General features: G+C 43.4%; 1 protein-coding gene across 2 annotated transcripts in view; it reads right to left on the bottom strand.

Moving 5' to 3' along the window:
• Window positions 1-21,796, bottom strand: part of pvrl2l (PVR cell adhesion molecule related 2 like) — a 136,700-nt gene that overhangs the window by 70,582 nt on the left and 44,322 nt on the right. For both annotated transcript variants that reach the window (XM_077547789.1, XM_077547788.1), the window contains exon 2: window positions 2,134-2,246. In XM_077547789.1, the coding sequence (XP_077403915.1) occupies window positions 2,134-2,246 (113 nt within the window). The remainder of the gene's footprint in view (window positions 1-2,133; window positions 2,247-21,796) is intronic.

The following is a 21,796-nucleotide window of genomic DNA, read 5'->3' as shown; positions in this document are numbered from 1 at the left end:
TTCTTATCTTTATTGTTGTAAGCATCAAGCGGCCATGTTATTTTATTCACAATATTTTTTTAATAAATCATCGCATTAATTGGATATCAAAATATCGGATGTGGCCTAAAAATAATAAAACATAATCCACAGCAAAAACAATGTATCATATTGGGATCCATTAAAATATTAAATTTGGATGCAGACTTTTTTGTTCTCGTGAATGCATTTTCCAGGGTATCGAATCCGAACTCGGTATCAGCAGGTGCGAAAAATCGAGTGAGAAAGAAAATGTGAGCAAAACATCTCGACGATACACATTTGAAGGCCACGTTGGCCAGCCCCAACATTTCTCAACTTTTTTTTTTTTTTCTTTCCTTTCCTTCTGAACGAATTCCAGCCTGAAGAAGGAGGCTCATGTATTAGCAATCGCCAGCAGGCCCACCGAGACGACGGCACCAGAACACCTCCAATTAGCCCACTACAGAGAAGCGGCCCATCGGCCGTGCTTTTTGCGTGGACAAATTGAATATTGATCGCAAAGAGACGGGGAGGCGAGCATCGCGCCGGGATCAAGCAAACGCTTTCTTGTTTGCTTCTTCATCGTCTTCTGGCGCTCGGTAGCTTTGGCGAAACGCCCGAACAAACATTGACGAGCGGACGTGTTTGCGTGTCGGCCGTCGATGAGATGGAAGCTGAGACGAATGTCCAACAGAGGACGGACAATTAAGCTTCTGGGACAGCTAAAGGCTCGCTTGATTTACACTATACATATGTATTAGGGGTGTCCGGCCATTAAAATATTTGATCAGAATCGCATGACTTCAATAGTTAACTCCCGATTAATTGCAAATTTTATATCTGCGTATGCAATAAAATGTTTCCATACTCCTGTTAACATAAAAGTGGCAAAAAAACGTTAAACTAATAGAAATATTAGGGGTGTGCCCAAAAAAAATCGATTCTCATTTAGTACGATTCAGAATCGATTTTAAATGTCCCAAAATCGATTTTATTTAAATTATTTTATACTGTCTTGCCTTTGTCTGGAGTGCTGTTCATGTTGTACCCAGTTTGGCCACTGAGGGGCAGTGTGGTTCCACGCGGTCTAATACACTGTTAAGTTGTAGCCACATTAGCGAGTAGAAGGAAAAAGTTGCGATCAAGTTATTCCAATAAAAGTTTTTTTTTTTTTCCAGTGTGGAGCCGTTCTTTTGAGTGATAAAAGTGCCGCGAGTAGCGCGCTAATTAGCATTAGCAAGTAAGACTGGAGTAGACCATGACGATTCCTTGCACATCTATAGATTGAAGCAAAAATCATTGTCAATCAAATCATTTTCAATCAAAAATCGTTCGTAATCAAAAATCGACTCTGAATCCGAATCGCACACCCAAAAATCGCAATCGAATCGTATCGTGAGACATTCAAAGAATCCCACCACTAAGAAATATGGCTGCATCTTTTAGTCAGCTAAATGATAGATTCATTTCATGATCATTCATGAAAGTTTAAATTGAAAAGATGCACTGTACTGTAAAAAAAAAACGAGTGTGATATTGATTTGTGTGATTTTTCTGCCACTAGATGGCATCGTTGCATTTGTAAGACATTGCTGACAGAGCTTGGTGCATTTTTCCTTTTATATAATTAGAGCTATGTCAACTTTAACATGAAGCAACTTGTGAAATTATGCACATATTTAAAGTTGTTAAATACAACATGACCCGAGTCTCCACAAATGCATTGCATTGTTATTACTGCTATTTTTTTTTTTCTTCTTTTTTTTTTTTTTAGAGCTCAGTATTGTTCATTCGATTTGACATCATCATTGCTCTCCTTTTTTTTTTTTTTTTTTTTTTTAAAAAATCCAACAAATCAATTAAAAAAAAAAATTTAATAAATGTTTTTTTTTTTTTTTAAATAATATTATAATATTGTTATTACTGCTAAATTTTGACCTGGACGTGTCTGCCGAGTTGCAACCCAGTACAGGCGTTCCAAATAAGGGTGGAAAAAAAAAAAAAAAAAAGTGGGGTTGAAGAAACTCTAAATTGACACAAAATGAACGCACTCATTTTGACAGCCCTAATATACATACATACAGCCATGGTTCCATTGTGTGTAAATGTACGAAAGACTCGCTCAAGACTGACCTGGGTGAGTTTGGTTTTGCTTCCCCCGTCGATGAACTGACAGCGCAGCTCCACCGACTCGTTGGGGTACGCCTCCAACTCCTCCTCCACGCGCACCTTCTGGGCGCCGACGCCTGGGGGGGGGGCACAAAGATGGAGAATGTGAATATAAAAAGGGGGCGGGGTGACGGGAACGGGACTTTTGGACGACTTCTTGTTCGAGTAATCGAGTAAACTTGAAACTTGTGATTTTTATTCCCCACATTTTTTTTTTTTTTTTTGCCGTGAAACAACCACATAATACTTCCGATTTACACTATTGGAATTTCAACATCAAAAATTCCCGCCTTCCACATAACTTTAACGTTAAAATATCAACTTTTCCACATTCATTTTCAATGAGACCGACATTGAACTTCCGTGATTATACTGATACTGGATTATAATTTCACCCAAAAGATTTAAGCACACGCATTCAAAAGTGCGTCGTCATAGTAACGAAAACCTACTCGCCTTTGGCCGGCAGAGCCACGAGACAGGCCCGCCCCCTCAAAACAGGCTGATACAACTCCATACAGTGACAGGCATCTCTTTAAAAAGTGGAAAAAGAAAAGAGAAAAAAAAGCCATAATTGGTCTCCTTGAAATGTTTTCCAAGCTGATGATTTTCTTGACAATCAAACGGTGTCCTTGCAGGGTCTTTTTTTTTTTTTTTTTTTTTTTTTTTTTTCTTCTTCCTTGCAGCCAGTCAAGACAAGACAATGTTCTGGCTGACTCACAAAAAACAAAAAGAGGGCGCTGGGGAGGGGGTTGGGGGGGATTAGCATTGGCTCGCTGCTCATCGGACCCGACCGAGTGCCCGGGAACAAAAAAGCCTCTTAAGTGTGCCAGTGCAACGACACGGCACGGCGGGTCGCTCGACGGAAAGAAAGAAATCTGGCGACGTGCGCATTGCGTGTGCGTGCATCGCCGCGCTCGAGCGTTTATTGTATTACGGCAGTGCTTAGAATTGATCTCAACATTCATATTCATAGTTTTTCTTCAATATATAATATATGTGATGACTTTTTCAAGGTCCTCTTCATCTGTATTTTTTTATTTTTATTTTTTTACTTTGTTGAACTGTCTGTTCAGGATTGACTTAATCAAGTTCAATTCGAGTTGTTAACTAGAATAAGTGAAAACTCGTACTGGTATCGACCTGAAAAAAAAAAAAAAGCAGTATGATAACGATATCCAAACATCACAATATGATAAATATCGCAATATTAACTCATTCACTGCCATTGACGGTTACAGACGTCAAATATTCATTTGAACTATTTCTATTAGTTGAACATTTTTTTTCACTCGTTAACAAGAGTATAAAATTCTTTTTTTTTTTTGTACATTTAGAAGTTATAAAATTTGCGATTAATCATGAGTTAACTTGTGAAGTCGTGCAATTAATTACGATAAAAAAATGTAACCGATTAATTTTTTTAATCGTGATTAATCGCATGACTTCAATCGTTAACTCACGATTAATCCTACATTTTATATCTGTTCTAAATGTACAATACAAAAAAACATTTCTAGGATTTCCTAATCTTGTTAACAAAAGTGGGGGGGGAAAAAATTGCAAATAGTTCAAATGAATTTTTGACGTCAATAGCAGTCAATGGCAGTGAACGAGTTAATATCATGACGACGACGACGATTCCGTGCCAATTTTGATATCGCGATATTGCCGTTATGGTTACATCCCTAGTACGTACGCATGCATAGTTTTAAATATATATATATATATATATATTATATTATATTTTATATATAAATATTTATATATGAATCGTTACAGTAGCTGCGTGCGTGCGTGCGCTTCATTACAATATGATGCATATTAGACAGTCATTGAAGCGCGCTCCCGATCGCCCGAGGGACACGACAGCCTTGTCAAACCAGTGATCCTCTAACACTGCACGACACACACACACACACACACACACACACACGCACACGCACACACGCACATGCAAAGTGGCTGTCTGATGAGCGAAAACAAACACAAAAGCCGACAGCCGATCCGTATTATTTCACTATTCCACTTTCTGTCATACTTTTGTTTTTTTTTGTTGTTGTTTTTGTGGCTCCCTCTTTTATGCTTTAGACAGATTGATTTCCCCTAATTGGACACGTCGTCACTCACTCCTCCATGGAAATAAACATTAGTGCTGGATTTGACTCCTCCCACTAAAATGGCCGTACACAACATGTACAATCAAAAATGAAAGATCGAACGCCGCATCGGCCAGCACTAGCGCAATGGAATCCCTCGATGGTCATCATAACGGGTTCTTTGGTTTCAGGGCTGCGTGCGTGTCACGGCGTCAAGGTCAAAGTTGAATGTTAAGGGCACTGGAAGGGCCCTAACTAGAGCGGCAAGGAACCGCATCGAGTCATATGTCAAACGAAAGGTCTTGGCAAGGACTTTCTCCACGTGATATTCATTTCAGTATGTGTTGTTATAATGTGAAAGTCAGCGGAACTACTATTACTAGCACTACTAGTTGAATTACTTTTTGGCTTTTTGTTATGGACAATTGTGACGTCATCGCCAAGATTGAATTCAATATTGTCATCATCGCACAGCCTTCCTCTTATTTCCTATCAGCGCATGTTCATTAACTTTGCTCTCAAGGGATGTCACAGGGGGAGTCAAGGGGGAGTGAGGCGGGTGCGAGGCTAAATGAGCTCCCGGTGACCCCCCCCCCCCCCCTTTCTCCCACCTCCAGCAGTGGAGAGATGAATCACGCTTAATTGACATTTAGAGGCTGGTGGCATTTGTCTGTTTATCCTCTCTAGCGCGTCAAGAGTGTGCTGAGCGGGTGCGCCCGCCCCTCATCATCACCCCCCCTCCCCTCCCCCCTCCCCTCCCCCCTCCCCTCCCCTTCCAGTCAAAAGCCAAGTAGAAGGTCTGCTTGTTTGTTTGGGTTGCGCGTCAGCCTGTCGCTATAATGAATGGTTGATGTTTACAAATTGACACCCTAATGAATTTTTTTTTTCCACAATCGACACGATTTGAAATTAGCATGTACACCGACAAATTGATATTAATATTAATGAGCGAGCCCTCGCGCCCCGTTTTTTTTTAATAGCCGACCTTCGAAATGAACCAAAACAAATTGCTGATGGGTATTTTCACACGTCGACGAAATAAACAAGCAAGATGGCTAACGAGTTAGCTAGCTTTCAAACACATAAATAAAAACTAGCTAAATAATAAACAAAATACAGTTTTCGCTATTTTTCCAAAATAATTCCAGTAGTCTGAAAAGGTTTGCAAAAGGCTTGTTCACTGACGCTAAACTGCCTCCATTTTTCACTACTTTCACCCTATAATTAGCAAATTGAATAATGAATGAATTAGTGGCGTGCAGCGCTGACAGATCGCGAGTGCTTTTTTTTTATACAACGTCTTTTAATAGCATTAGCGTTAAAGTGTCTGTTACTTTCTCCGCAAGCCACTTTGAAACTCTTCCAAGCCTTTCCGCTCCTTTTCTTGCCATTTACGTGTTCGGCCGCCAGTGGAAGCGACGAGCGCATGAGCGCCGCCCGCCGTCCTTCAGGTTAAACGTGTGATAACTCCTCTCGGGTAATTGCTCGCCCCGCAGCTTTTATCGTAAAGCGGCGGTCGGGAGGGGCCACGCCGCCACGCCGCTTGGTCGCCCTCTCGAGCGTGAACGGAGCGTGTTTCGCCGTGCGGCGGATAGGAACGCCACGCTAACGAGGACGGATACGCGCCCCCGCCTGAGTTAGGACGAGTAGATTACAGCTTATTATTGTTTTTAGAAAATAAAAAGGACTTAAAAAGATCAATTCTGTTCATTTAGTCCAAGTATGGAAGGAAATCTTCCAACAGTTTTGTTTACCACTCAAATGACTAACAGATCCCTGTAGATGGCGCCGTTGCATCACTTGGTAGCAATTCTAGTTCGGCACAACCCAAAAACGTATAAATACGTTTTTTAATACTTACAGAAGGCTTTGATGCCTCTTCTGACATGAGGAGGTCACTTAAAGCAATGGTAGTTATTAAAAAAAAAACGACCAGCGGGTGGCAGCAGAGTATAAGAGATCAGCCATTGCCGCGTTGCAACAATCTCTTTTTGCCAACTGTTTTCGACAGGTTTGTGGATAATGATGAAACTTAGCTATATGCTAATGCTAATTGCTGCAAAACGGAAACAGATACAAATATACCTTTTTTTTTTTCCTAATGAAAGAAAGTACTCGAATCCATGTTTTTATAGCAATAGAACAGAATATTCTGTGGACCTTGAGGAGCGAAGGGGGTAGCTTCAGTGACAATGGCTGCGAGTGAAGAAGAATACAGGAACACAACGCAACACTGAGTTAGGATAAAAAAAAAAGTAAAAAATTTTTTTTAAAGGATAAATAATCGGGCTGGAATGCGTGAAATTGCTCAATTTCAGCCCAACAACCCAAAACGTGTACGCACGCTTAAAGATGAAGATTTCCGACAATGCTGCTGAATGTTGCTCTTTTTTTTTTTGTAGCGACCCAGTGAAAAAAACGGATCCGCCGCCCACACTCTTTGCGCTTCGGGTGTCAAGCGGCGCTTCCAAAAAAAAAAAAACGCATTTCACGGCCCTCGAAATGGGAAAGAAACATGATTACAGATGATTGACAGAGCGTAAGCCGAGCTCTGTTGAGCAGCAGGACGCTAATAAAGACCGTCATCGGAGGGACAAACGTTCATCAGCGGCGGAAATGAATGTCAAAACCACATCAAATATTGAGAACCAATCAAGCGTTGATGTTGATTAAAAGCAAAACGGCTTCTGCAAGGACGCCGTAATTAGCCTCCATTGTTGATTTTTTTCTAATCTGCTTCATCTGGAAACGCTCACACGGCGTCTTTGTGGCGCCATCTTTTGTCATTGCGACGAGCAGGTGACTTTCATTCAGATCAAGCCGGCGTTTAAAAGCGATTGGGGAAACTTCTTGTGAAGACTTGGGAGGACCGGATCATACATAATGGATGAGATTTGGCGCGCCAGACGCTTCCCCCGATGAAACGGGTCTCATCAGCGGGATTAAGCGCCGTGCCGAGCGCTTTCTCAGCCGACTTTGTGCGTAACGCAAAAAATGTAAATGACGCGGTCGCAGTGACTCAGGAGAAGCTCCACTTCCTGTAGGTTGTAAATCCTCATTGATTCGCTAACCACCAACTTGCTCATTTTTCGGCAGAACCCAAACTATTTGTATTTAATGGCGCCTATACATGTGTATGTGCTCATTCTGGAACGCCAGCCCAAATACCAAGTTCATTCTGGTGACAAAGTCGCTAGCCTTGGCCATCAGGTGATGGCTAGCAGGCGCTAACAGCAAATAACAGTGCAAGTAAGTCAATACGTCAATAAGATTAAGAAGTAGTACGTAAGATTGCAGTGGAGGTGCTGCTATAACAGCTAGCTAGCTGCTATAACAGCTAGCTAGCTGTTTGATGTAAGGTTCAGTAAGTAAACCATTCCTATAGCAGCTATGTGAATAGCTATACTATAGCTATTCACATAGTCAACTTGAGTTTTTTTTTTTTTTTGATTAACCTTGCTATCGTCTGCTATTGGCTGAAAAATTCACCTAATTTCAAGTTTTAAAAAAATGAAATAACTTAGCAAAAGAGCTACTTCGAAGCGTCCACTCCGTTTAGAAATATGCTGGCACAGATAGCGGTTAGCCGGCAGGAAAGACGACATAAGACACAAAATGTCCAAAGTTTGGGATCATTTCACGGTTAAAAAAGAAACGACCAATATGTAACGCATGCAAAGCAAAACTTGTGTACCGCGACAGCTAACACAAGGAACACATCGATGATAGCTAATTTGCTCTAGCCTACTAAATCGAGTTAGGACGTATTGTAATGTCCTCGCAAAAATGCTCAAGGATAAGACATTTTTGGGGGAAAATGGTAAGCCTGCCATAATCTCATTTGCTGACTCCCATGTCACTCACCAGCTCAAGCCCTGCCTTTTAAAACATTCAATGTCCCACGTGGGCAAAAATACCAGCACCTCAAAGTGCACATTTTGTATTGGCATTAAAAAAAAAAAACGATTTTTATCCGATGACTCAATCGATGGGATGATCAGCAGAATACTTAATCCGATTTTTACAAACCGCCGTTCGATTAAAGTGTAATCAGCGAGACACCCGCAGCCATTCGTCTTGAGACGAGCCGACGTTTGGCCGAGACGCGGCTTCGAAGCGAGACACAAAATGCAACGCGGTCATCTGTATTCAGACGTTCGCGGAGCTTTCGCCGTGATAGATTGCCGCGAATGAATCGGGCCCGTTTACGAGGCCCCGCGTTCCGGAGAAAGCAAATTCTGCGCACAGAAGGCTTCAGTCATCGCGACCGTTCGCTGTTCAACACGTCGACCTTGCTAGATTGTTTCTCCCCTACAAATGTTTCTCAGAATCTTTGATATTCTCTGGTTCTAGTGTGCCGCTATTGTCAGCTTTCCTGTTATGAAACCCGCGAGTGTCCTCACTGTGGGACGGCCAAAGCCGCCTTCTTCTCTCCTGTTCCATTCTGTTCTCTCGGCAAATTGAAATCATGAGATCATCTTTGTTTTCCTCCCACGTAATGCGTCGAGAGGAACTCAGTAGCAAACCCCCCCCGCCAAAAAGGTCCGCCCACAGCATGTTCAATGAAAACATCAAGAACCCGGTGGCGGCTTGGAGGAAAACAACAGCGTGTCCAAAACTCCAGCGTCTCTTGTTGCAAAGCCCAGCTGACATTTTCCCACGCTACGAGCTAGCGCGGAATCGAAAGCGAGACGCCACGTGAAGCAAACGTCAGCTCTCCACTGAGCGCCGCTTCCGACACACCCTGACGCGTCTCATTTCTCTCGCGTTTGTCCGCCACGCAGGCTCGGCACGCGGAAATGACTTCCTTTTCCTTTCATGTGCGGGAATCCGAGCGCTTCTCTCGCCGTCGGGGACGGGGGGGCTTCTGCGGCTCAACTCCGCGGCTCCGGATCAAAGGTCCGGGTCGGAAGTCATCACATGGAATTATTCAGGGGCGACCGGATGGAGATGTGAGGGTTGTAAGTTCGGAAACAATTAGCATTTTGCCATCAAAAGCTCTTTTTTTCCCCCAGTCTTGTTTTGCTTGTTTTATAATTACTTACACAAGTGAAACGGCGAATATTGAACCGCCAACACGATGGGGACGACTTCAATAAATATAGCTGGTATTTATACGGCGCCATTCAAGGAACCCGGGGATGCTTAACAATAACTCAGGCGCGTAATTAAAATGATGAGTATGCTCGAAGCGCCATGTTAGAGGAGGTATGTATTTAAAAAAAATGAGAATATCAATTTATCACCAAGTCAAAAGGGCAATAAAATGCCTAATAGAAAAGTAGTAATTGCTATTTTTATGGGTTGTGACGCGGCGGGCTTTGGCGCCGGCGTCCACACTTCTGCCTTAATGCTCCATCCATTCTCAGCTTTGGTGAGAGATGCGGGAGTAAATCCTGGACTGGTCATCAGTCAGCCCGTAGACCACAAGCACTTTGAGTGACTCCATCCATTCATCCTAGCAATGAAATTGACGACGCTTGCATGGAAGCGCGATTGACAAGCGCTCTGATCTGGCGCCTTCCGAAGAGCCGCCTGTCAGTCGCTAAGTCGTCATCATCACATTTTAACGAGGGACGGCGCTCCGATCCGCCGGCGTCCATTCGGTTCAATGGCGCATGTCTAAATGGAAAACCAAAGCTAATCATTTTGTTACACACACAAAAAAAAAAAAAACACAGCTGGCTCGTCCGGGAACTGCTCAATCGGGCCTGATGGTAATCCAACCACTAGCATGTGTTCGGCTCGTACGGCGGGAAGGGAGGGCGGAGAGGATTAAGCTCAGCCCGCTTAGCAGGGAAAACAAAAGGGACGTGCACGGATACAAGCCAAACATTATCGGAAGGTCTGAAGCAGTCCAGTCAAACCTTAATCACAAAAGAGTCAAAGCACCGGCCCAGATCTGGAAAAGTCGATTGGAAGCAAATGTCCTCTTCTTGGTTTATGAAGACATTTAAACTTGAATCCAAAAGTCTTCTTCAGTTCTGAATTTTTGTGTAGGGTCCTTCTATTTGTGTCTCTGGAGGGTGCGTCCCCAAATCCTAAAGTCTTCTTCAGTTCTTAACTTTGGTGGAGGGTCCTTCTATTTGTGTCTCTGGTGGGTGCGTCCCGAAATCCTAAAGTCTCCTTCAGTCCTTAACTTTGGTGTAAGGTCCTTCTATTTGTGTCTCTGGTGGGTGTGTCCCCAAATCCAAAAGTCTTCTTCAGTTCTGATTTTTGGTGGAGGGTCCTTCTATTTGTGTCTCTGGTGGGTGCGTCCCCAAATCCAAATGAATCCTTCAGACCTTAACTTTGGTGTAAGGTCCTTCTATTTGTGTCTCTGGTGGGTGCGTCCCCAAATCCAAAAGTCTTCTTCAGTTCTTAACTTTGGTGTCGGGTCCTTCTATTTGTGTCTCTGGTGGGTGTGTCCCCAAATCCAAAAGTCGTCTTTAGTTCTTAACTTTGGCGTAGGGTCCTTCTATTTGTGTCTCTGGTGGGTGCGTCCCCAAATCCAAAAGTCTTCTTCAGTTCTTAACTTTGGTGTCGGGTCCTTCTATTTGTGTCTCTGGAGGGTGTGTCCCCAAATCCAAAAGTCTTCTTCAGTTCTTAACTTTGGTGTCGGGTCCTTCTATTTGTGTCTCTGGTGGGTGTGTCCCCAAATCCAAAAGTCTTCTTCAGTTCTGATTTTTGGTGGAGGGTCCTTCTATTTGTGTCTCTGGTGGGTGCGTCCCCAAATCCAAATGAATCCTTCAGACCTTAACTTTGGTGTAAGGTCCTTCTATTTGTGTCTCTGGTGGGTGTGTCCCCAAATCCAAAAGTCGTCTTTAGTTCTTAACTTTGGCGTAGGGTCCTTCTATTTGTGTCTCTGGTGGGTGCGTCCCCAAATCCAAAAGTCTTCTTCAGTTCTTAACTTTGGTGTCGGGTCCTTCTATTTGTGTCTCTGGAGGGTGTGTCCCCAAATCCAAAAGTCTTATTCAGTTCTTAACTTTGGTGTAGGGTCCTTCTATTTGTGTCTCTGGTGGGTGTGTCCCCAAATCCAAAAGTCTTCTTCAGTTCTGATTTTTGGTGGAGGGTCCTTCTATTTGTGTCTCTGGTGGGTGCGTCCCCAAATCCAAATGAATCCTTCAGACCTTAACTTTGGTGTAAGGTCCTTCTATTTGTGTCTCTGGTGGGTGCGTCCCCAAATCCAAAAGTCTTCTTCAGTTCTTAACTTTGGTGTCGGGTCCTTCTATTTGTGTCTCTGGTGGGTGTGTCCCCAAATCCAAAAGTCGTCTTTAGTTCTTAACTTTGGCGTAGGGTCCTTCTATTTGTGTCTCTGGTGGGTGCGTCCCCAAATCCAAAAGTCTTCTTCAGTTCTTAACTTTGGTGTCGGGTCCTTCTATTTGTGTCTCTGGAGGGTGTGTCCCCAAATCCAAAAGTCTTCTTCAGTTCTTAACTTTGGTGTCGGGTCCTTCTATTTGTGTCTCTGGTGGGTGTGTCCCCAAATCCAAAAGTCTTCTTCAGTTCTGATTTTTGGTGGAGGGTCCTTCTATTTGTGTCTCTGGTGGGTGCGTCCCCAAATCCAAATGAATCCTTCAGACCTTAACTTTGGTGTAAGGTCCTTCTATTTGTGTCTCTGGTGGGTGTGTCCCCAAATCCAAAAGTCGTCTTTAGTTCTTAACTTTGGCGTAGGGTCCTTCTATTTGTGTCTCTGGTGGGTGCGTCCCCAAATCCAAAAGTCTTCTTCAGTTCTTAACTTTGGTGTCGGGTCCTTCTATTTGTGTCTCTGGAGGGTGTGTCCCCAAATCCAAAAGTCTTATTCAGTTCTTAACTTTGGTGTAGGGTCCTTCTATTTGTGTCTCTGGTGGGTGTGTCCCCAAATCCAAAAGTCTTCTTCAGTTCTGATTTTTGGTGGAGGGTCCTTCTATTTGTGTCTCTGGTGGGTGCGTCCCCAAATCCAAATGAATCCTTCAGACCTTAACTTTGGTGTACGGTCCTTCTATTTGTGTCTCTGGTGGGTGCGTCCCCAAATCCAAAAGTCTTCTTCAGTTCTTAACTTTGGTGTCGGGTCCTTCTATTTGTGTCTCTGGTGGGTGTGTCCCCAAATCCAAAAGTCGTCTTTAGTTCTTAACTTTGGCGTAGGGTCCTTCTATTTGTGTCTCTGGTGGGTGCGTCCCCAAATCCAAAAGTCTTCTTCAGTTCTTAACTTTGGTGTCGGGTCCTTCTATTTGTGTCTCTGGAGGGTGTGTCCCCAAATCCAAAAGTCTTCTTCAGTTCTTAACTTTGGTGTCGGGTCCTTCTATTTGTGTCTCTGGTGGGTGTGTCCCCAAATCCAAAAGTCTTCTTCAGTTCTGATTTTTGGTGGAGGGTCCTTCTATTTGTGTCTCTGGTGGGTGCGTCCCCAAATCCAAATGAATCCTTCAGACCTTAACTTTGGTGTAAGGTCCTTCTATTTGTGTCTCTGGTGGGTGTGTCCCCAAATCCAAAAGTCGTCTTTAGTTCTTAACTTTGGCGTAGGGTCCTTCTATTTGTGTCTCTGGTGGGTGCGTCCCCAAATCCAAAAGTCTTCTTCAGTTCTTAACTTTGGTGTCGGGTCCTTCTATTTGTGTCTCTGGAGGGTGTGTCCCCAAATCCAAAAGTCTTATTCAGTTCTTAACTTTGGTGTAGGGTCCTTCTATTTGTGTCTCTGGTGGGTGTGTCCCCAAATCCAAAAGTCTTCTTCAGTTCAGATTTTTGGTGTCGGGGCTTTCTGTTTATGTCTGTGGTGGGTCGTTGCTGGGACTACTGTCCTTCTTCTCTCTCTATTTTCCGCCTGCCCTTCTCCTCCGTCCCTCCTTCACACGGTTTCTGTTCAAAGTTTTTCCTGGCGTCTGTCGCCAGGTGCTTGGCTCATGTGGGGCTCAGTTGGTCGTCTTATATACATTATGTATGAGGTGTGTGGTTCTTGACCCGCTCAAGGCACAAAGGGCCTCAGAGATAACTGCTGTCGCCAACTGCCGTTATAAAAACAACAAAGACCCGGCTTTGAGAGAAGAGGACGTTTTTGCTATCACTTATCGTCCGCTTACAACAACGTCCTGACATTTCTCTACCAAAGATGGCCTCAGGCTGTGCGGAAAGTGGCCACCCGGGAGCTGTTTTGCCTCCATACAGGTGAGCAACTGCTTCTTACGCAAAATGGTCGTTCGCCAGCCACACAACAAGCCTGTTGGGACGCACAAAACAGAAACATAAAGGGGAGTCTGAGGAAGCTTTTTTGTCATTCAAGGTGAAACCTTTGGAATCACCAACAAGAGTCTGATTCAACGTTTGTGGATTAGCTACCATGACCAGAACGTTCTTTCACCAGTCAGTCGTAGCAGGCAACAACAACAACAACACACCCGTAGGTTAAAGGTGAAAAGTCTTCAGCCACCAGGAAGAGTCCATTTAACTTCCCCATGAACTGGATGACTGAGAACCGACACAGACATTTAAGCACCTCAAATTCAGATTCACTCCCCTAATGACATAATCACGGCGAGCTCGGCAAGACGGCGAATCAAATGAACGAGGAGGATGAGCGGCTCCCGATCGCGGGGGCGGACTCGGCTCGGCTCGTTTGCCTGGCGGAGAGGTGAGGGTCCGTTAACGAGCATTCTGCCACGAGCACCTACCCCCCCCCCCCCCCAATTACTCCACCACATCCCTCCCCTGTGTTGTTGCAGGACAAGGAGAAGCGAGGGGCCAATAAGCCGATTACGAGCCTCGAGATCAACAACCGAAGTGCGGCGCATTGTTAACAGATGTGACACAGCGGGCAGGGGAGGCCATCTTGATTGTGAAATGTGTCTTTCATAAGATTAGACTTTAGAGAACAGAATTCAAATTGAACCGTTTTTTTTTGCCACATTGCATTAATCGTGTTCCCACTCGAGTTCTAGCGACAGCCAATCATCACTCGCTCACTGCCAATGACGGCTATACACGTCAAAGATCCATTTGAACTGGGCTAAAGAGCTAATACAACGCGTAGTTCTCTTCTTCTTCTTTTTTTTTTTCACGTCTAGTTTGACGGTAAACTTCCACTCGGAGTGGCATTAAACAGCTTGAAGCCTTTCTTTGATGAATCGTTTACCATTAGCCGAACCGCTGCTAATTGGAAAGCGCGTTGATTGAGTTCATCGCCCCCATATAGCGCTCGCCAGCGCGCAAGGGTTATCAAAAAACACTACAGAGAGCTTTTAATTATCCAAATTACACAAATGTTTGAAGAAATGGATCCCGGCTCGGAGGAGAGGAGCGGGCGAGGGAGAGTGCTCGGAACACGGTGTACTCGGGATGTCAACGTGAAATTACAGGACAATTTAATTTAACGCCGCCGACTCCCGTTTGTCATTTTCCAAGAAGCAATTTTGTCTCTCGGTGTGTGCGCGCAAACGCGCGCCCGGCTGGCCAGTGGGCATCGGCGAGCACCGTGTGACCTCTCGCAATTCTATTATCTCTGCAGGTATTGAGATCACATCCAGCTGCATCCACTCCCCGCCAGTGCTGTGCGTGCGTGCGCGCGCGTGTGCGTGTTCACGTGTGTTTGCTCTCTGGCCGTCCTTGCTGCTGCGCTTCGCGCCTCTCCCGTCCTCTGGTGTAAATCACACTAGTCCGAAAATCTCTTCACTGGATTTATGCGAGTCGAAAAAATAGATCTTACTGTTGATCTAAAAAGCTCTTGGAGCTCGGTATATTGAAGAGATTTTTGTTCCCCGTGGGAATTCCAGATCCCTCACACAGAGCCATAAATGGTCCACTAGCGTCATGCTAACATATAATGTAGAACACCATTGACGGGCTAAGAGAAATTAGCAGCAATTGAAAACACATCCAAACATAGCACACAGCAATATGCTCAGGTAAGCGGCAACAAATATTCCACAACTAATCGATTACATAAGTCATTGACAGGTAATCAATCAGTAATTGACAGCCATTTTGATAAACGATTAATCATTTAGAGCTGTTGTTTACCTTGAAATTGGCCACGCCCTCTGATTTTGGCCTCTCAACAGTAAACAATTCTCCGATTTATGGCTTTGGCTTTGGAAAAAACACGATTACATGTACTACTTTCCTATTCAGACAGGACTTTGGTCAGGTGGCATTTGTTGCCGTTTTAGAAAGATGGGCAATTTTCTGACATTTTATGGCGTGATATGCTAGGCGCTAAGCTAACTTGCTCAGAATCCGCGATGGGCTAAGAGCTGCGGCTAGCTAGCGTGGCTAAACACTGTCACGGTGAGGAGACGCTCCTCTAAGTCGATGTGCGAACAAGATACACATTTAGCAAATATTATCACTAAAGGAGGACGAGAAGTAAGAGAAAAAGGAAAGCTGTGCTAACCGCTAAACTAAGGTTTAGCTATAATCTATCAGCTTTGAGTAGAAGAAGAATACATGCTTAGGTGGATTTCATCTTAGTTTTCATCTTCTGGTTGAACATTATTTTTGATCCTATGGATTCGTCTTGCGTATGATTGGTTCTTTCCGAAAAACCCGCCTTCTTTTCGGCACACACACACACACATGCAGCGTAGCCTGTGTTGGCGCTTGGCAATGACAAGGAGAGCCCGCAGCTGTTTTGAGACCCCCCCCCCCGCTCCCCCTCCGTCGACGTGACAGACACTCGGCACGGTGATCTCCGACTGCCCCCCCCCCCCCCCAATCTACTCCCCTCTCCCAGAAAACGTCACTGCCTCGGCTTCCTCCTTATCGCGCTCGTTCTTGTCATCTTCTGCCCTCCTGATCCTGCTGTCTGTCTTCCTCACCCTTGTACCCAACCCCCCCCCCCCCAAGTGTCTCTCCTCGCCTCCCCCAGACCATCTGATCTCCCTTCCCCAGTGAGCTCGTGGAGCAGTTGGTGCCTGCGTGCGTGCAGAAGGTACATAACAAATAACGCACATAAAAAAAAAATGATAATTTTTGGACTCCCGGCGGTGTGCAGTCAGTCGAGTGCTGACATAATAAAAACACAAATAAAAACAACAACGCTGACGCCTGCTCGCTCTTATCATCCTAAATGAAAAGCCTCGAAAACAATAAACGTTTAAAGAATGCGCCTAATAAGTACCTACCGCCGACCTACTTTGGCTGAATGAAAAGGATTCCCATGGTGGCTGTCGACAACTGTGTAAATAATTAACTCAGTTGCTCCCAAAAACATATAAAAACGTTCTATTTTAAATATTACCATGGTCCAAATAACATACGTTGTTTTTTTTTTAATGCTCGAACAAACAGAAGGCTTTGATGCAGCCTCTAAACCTGAACAGGACGCTTAAAGCAATGGTAGTTATTACAAAAACGGACAGCAGGTGGCAGCAGAGTATAAGAGATCAACCAGGGCCATGTTGTAAAAAAAAAAAAAAAGCCCTTTCCAACACTGTTTTAAACAGATTTGTGAATAATGATGAAACTTAGCTATATTGTAATGCTAATTGCTGCAATGCTTTCTTTTGGTAGGTTTCATGCATTTATAGCAACAGAACACAATATTCTGTGGGCCTTGCAAAATCAGTCAAAATCCAGTCAAACAGCCGGGAGCGAAGGGGGTTGCTTCAGTGAAAATGGCTGCGAGTGAATGCGTTCATAAAAATAACATCACACCTACTGCTATTGTTAATCCTTTCAGAAATTCAGTTTTAAAATCGGAAATAGAGAAAAAAATGGGGGGGAAAATACAGAATATTTTCCCAACGATGCAACGCAGCGATCAGTGTTGTACATTTTCCACGCGGTGATGTCATCAAATGATCTCAACAGTGTGTAGAATCAGTTGGAAATGACGTCTGTGTCTAAAAGGATGACGGGAAATCCGGACTAGGGTGCGAAGCTTAACACCCGCCACTCACGGTCACTGTCACGGTCGATATCATGTGATCACGGGAAGCTGCATCGGCTGCTCGACTGTTACGCCTCACAAGAAATTGCAGCGTTGAGCGGCGTTGCTTATTCACAAAACGGTTGTTACATCTTGCATTCTTCCGTTTCCAGTTTCCTCGCGTCTCGGTATTCATCCCAACTTCTTTGTATGCGACGGCACGGAAGGGTTTGAATTTGTCTGACATTTGCGCAAGCTGCTGATCTTGTGATGTCGCTGTGATGTGTTTGCCTTTTTTTTTTTTGCAAGTTAATGGTTTTCTATGTGGAGTACTCGGCGTGCCTGTTCTCTGGCGGCACTCTGGCTTCCTCTCAACGCTCTCAAAATATGTATTTGAGGTTCACTCCAGACTCAAATGACTTCAGGTGGGAGGGTGAGTGCGAATGGTTGGCGCTGATGTTCTGTCACAAGGCAGCCCGTGCTAACCTTTTCCGGCTAACAGTTCCTGGCAGAGAATGATTTCTTTTTTTTTTAATACAGTTGCGGTTAAGTAGAATTAGCTGGATTGCTACGTCAAATGTGAAAGTGATGTGGAATGATGATTAAAACTTACTGCGTTTGGGTTTGAACCGTGTTCAAGTCTTAAGAGACGTAAACTTCCATCATTGGGTTTGAGGAAGACATTTTCTTACAAATGTTTGGTTGGATCGTAGCTGACATCATGGCTAGCTTTCTAGCTAACGTCAGCACATTAGACATTTTAGTGCTAAAATAGCTTACCGTTGATCGACAGAAAAATTAATTCACTCATTCACTGCTGTAGTGCCACAGTTTGGCTTTAGCCTCAGGTGCTAGCTAGCTAGCTTCCTAGCTAGCGCCCATGGTGCTTGTTTACCTTTTAGCTAGCCCCCCTGGTGCTTGTTTATCTTTTACGGAGCTAGCTCGCTAGCTTCAGGGGCTAAGGCCAAACTGTGGCAGGGTTTTTACTTTCTGGACCTGGATTTGCCACCCCTGGTCAACAACTGTTATGTTCGTGAAATACATTTCTCAATTGGAAGAGGGTCCCGCCCCGCTCTGTTCAGGTTTGTGAACCAGTGTAATGACTAACAGATCACTGTAGATGGCGGCATTGCTTTGGATTTGAGTTTGGCACAGCTTTTGAGTTGGAGAGGGCGAGTCAGCATTGCTCGTAAATTATTTTTTTGCCATCATTAGTCCTTTATCAGTATTGTTTGTTTTCAGGGCTCAAAAAAGTCCTTTATCAGTATTGTTTGTTTTCATAGTTGGAGGCCTCCAAAAATGAAAAAAATATATTATTATTTTAAAAAAAATAATTATTATCAAAGTCAATGTTGTTTTTAATTCTACTAATTCTAATTTTATAGTTCAAGGAATACAAATAAAAAAAAAGCCAAAAATAATAAAATCGGACTGTTGGCCCCCCCACCACGTTTTCACCTTTTTTTCTAAACTTTTTTATTTCATACTTTGAGTCTTCGAACAAGTCAAAAGTATTAATGTCAGTCACTGTTTTGTTTTTTTCACCTTTTCACCTTCTCTCCCTGCCTGCTTTTGTTGTTTTACAGTTTGAGGCGTCAAAAAAGCCCTCAAAATTCTGACATCCGAGCCACCGTTGTTGTTTTGTTTTTCCCCCCCCCACTTTTTTCCCACTTGCTTTTGTTTTATACAAAGTAGTTTGAGGCATTAAAAAAAGCCAACACAAATATTAATGTCAAAGTCACTGATGTGTTCCCCCCCCCCCCCCCCCTACAATAATTGTTTTCTCTGCTTTTTGGTCAGAAACCAGCATTTTTGGTGATACCAATCAAATGCTGACTAATAAATGAATACGTCAGTAGAGAAGAAGGGTAAAAAAAAAAAATAAGAAATCATCATTCAAGCCATTTATCTTATTTTCTCAATCGCTCTGCCTTGCTCAAATGGCATCGAGGGCTTTCTTTATTACCGTTCATAAAGGACACGATTAAAAAAAGATTTTACGACTACATCTACCCAGCGCATTTCCAGGAACCAGTATGACCCTGGTTACATGTTTTTCATTTCGCATTCACTCTCCCGCCTGCCGTTGGTCTTTGGAGCAATTTGTGTCCGTCTCGCTCGCTCGGCGCCTTTCAGCGCGGCGCAACGTGATCCCGTCACTCCGTCTCCCCTGCCATTTATTATCTCTCTCTTTATGCCACTTCATTCGCGTCATTTGTCTGCTTGCAGGCCTGCCGTGCGTTTGTGTGTGTGTGTGTGTGTGTGTGTGTGTGTGTGTGTGTCACAGTGATTGGTTGTGAGCTTAAGCTATACTAGCGCGGCATACTGAGAAAATTAAAAAGAGATTTGACGGGTTTTGTGTGACAGATGGAAGTGTGTGTCGCTTTGGAAGGGACAAACGTTGTATGATTTGCCGGCGTGTGTGTGTGTGTCAGCGAGGGTGGAGCGTAACCACGGCGACATATGTTGGTGACTCACCCCGAGCAGCCGGCTGACCGATTAATCCCTTTTATCAATTAATTTAAACTTTTTGTGACCTTTTTTTTTTTATACCGTTCTAGTAACTTCCTCAGTTCAAAGTCTAACTTAGCTAGCTAGCTAGCGATACCTATCACGAAAAGGCATCTTCCCTTAACTCATTCACTGCCATTGACGGCTATAGACGTCAAAAAATCATTTTAAATATTTCTACGAGTTTAACTTTTTTTTTTTTAACTTTTGTTAACAAGAGTATGAAAACCTAGGGAAAAAATTATACACTTCGAACAGATATCAAATTTGTGATTAATCGTGAGTTAACTAGTGAAGTCAGGCGATTAATTACGATTACTAATATTAATTGCTTGACGCCCCTAATTTTTAATAATCTTTTCTTTTCTTTTTGAAATATTTTTTTAAGAATAAAAGATTATTTAAAATTAATTAATTGTAATTAATCACACGACTTCACTAGTTAACTCACAATTAATCACAATTTTATTTTTAAATTTAATTCTAAATTTACAATAAAAAAATTCTAGGTTTTCTTAATCTTCTCAATAAAATAATAGAAATAGTTCAAATAAATTTACAGTATGGCAGTGAATGAGTTAAGCTAATTCATTAGCGTGGCCGCTTTAGAGTGCCTCATTGTCAGCTGCGAGTGTGAAAACAGCGCGGAAAGGAGGCGGAAGAGCAACGGAAAAACAAAAAAGTCTAACTTGATGACCAGTGTGTGGAAAGGGGCTTTGGGCTGGCATGGCTGCGTTAGAGCGCCTCGTTGTCCGACCCAGAATTGTGTCAAATTTCATAGACTTAAGATTTATTTTCACTTTACAGAGACTTTAAGGATCATGTTTATGTGCATGTTTTGACGAAATCGACGTTTGTAAAGAAAAAAAAACTATTTTGATTGAAGTATGGAGTGAGGACGAAAACTTGTAGGAAAAAAATGGTGTCAGGATAAACAAAGTAATTTCCAGAAGGAAAAAAAACGAGCAAAACATGATTTTAATAATGTCATTGTCACTCGCTTTTTTCTATAAGCCAAGAGAAAGAAACAGATTAAAATCGGAAATGAAATTTTCATGAAGGCAATATCGCCCAGCTCTATGTAAAATTAATTTGAAAAAAATGGATCCATCGACTATTCACAGCAAATCCACATATGAATAAATTAAGACTTCTCTTACTCGTCTACTTTAAAGACCGCAAACATCGTCCACCTTGCGAGCCCCGCGTCACTTCTGTGAGCGCGGTCGGGTGCCAGCATGAATAAACCATGTGACACCCACTTTCGCCTCGGCGCTGGCTGGCGTGGAAAGCCGCTCGGTGCATTAGCCGCCGCGAAACAACGTTCAACGCACATGCCGACACGTGCGCGCTCACTTGCACATGCCAACCAACTTGTATTTTGTGTATTTCCTTCGCCGGGGTGAACTATAATAACCTTGGTTATACCATTTTATTATTTAGCTCATTTAATTCCAAATATTCAATAAATTAATTGATCAAGTCATTTTAGCAAAAAAAACATAAAAAAAAAATAACAATAAAAAAATAACAATAATAAAATAAAATAAAATAAAATAAAAATAAACACCCATATTTCAGGACTCTTGATCAATTTTTTGGGCCTGACCAAACATGCATGTTGTGAATTCCCAACGCTAACACAAAGTAACGTTTCCCAGCTCGACATTATTTGCCGCCGCAGCATCCGTGGCACGCCGCCTCGGTTACATGCGGGGGAGGAGGGGAGGACTTTGTGTGTCGCCGGTTAAAAATTCAGCAGCACGGTCAAGATGGCGGCGCTCGCTCCCTTCAATTATTGACCTGCAACATGGAGACGATCCTGAGGGGGGGGGGGGGGGCGCCTGGGGGACACGGACGCCCGAGTTTGTGAACCCTTCAGAATTACAGTTAAGCCCCTCAGCTTTTTACAAAGTCATATTTTCTGTGGGAATTATCACAGCACAAAATCATGCTGTTCTTTTTTAAGAGTGAAATACAAATTTGAATTGAATTGAATGTTTAGTTGTGACTTAGAGGAAGATCCGATCACATCTGACAAGCATTTTGTGCAACAATTCTGATCGATCTTTGGGAAAAAAAGCAGGAAGAGGATGCTAACAATTAGCATAAGAGAAATCACTCTGCCGACCCAGCGGGCCCAAAAGCAACATGGCCGCCCGCCCCAGGCTGCGGCGCTCTGTGTTTGTGTCACCGCAATTAAGGCTCG

This window comes from Vanacampus margaritifer, chromosome 17 (genome assembly GCF_051991255.1).
Source record: "Vanacampus margaritifer isolate UIUO_Vmar chromosome 17, RoL_Vmar_1.0, whole genome shotgun sequence".
NCBI classification, from domain to species: domain Eukaryota; kingdom Metazoa; phylum Chordata; class Actinopteri; order Syngnathiformes; family Syngnathidae; genus Vanacampus; species Vanacampus margaritifer.
Note: the sequence above shows the minus strand (reverse complement) of the source record. Positions and strands in the feature narration are given on the sequence as shown.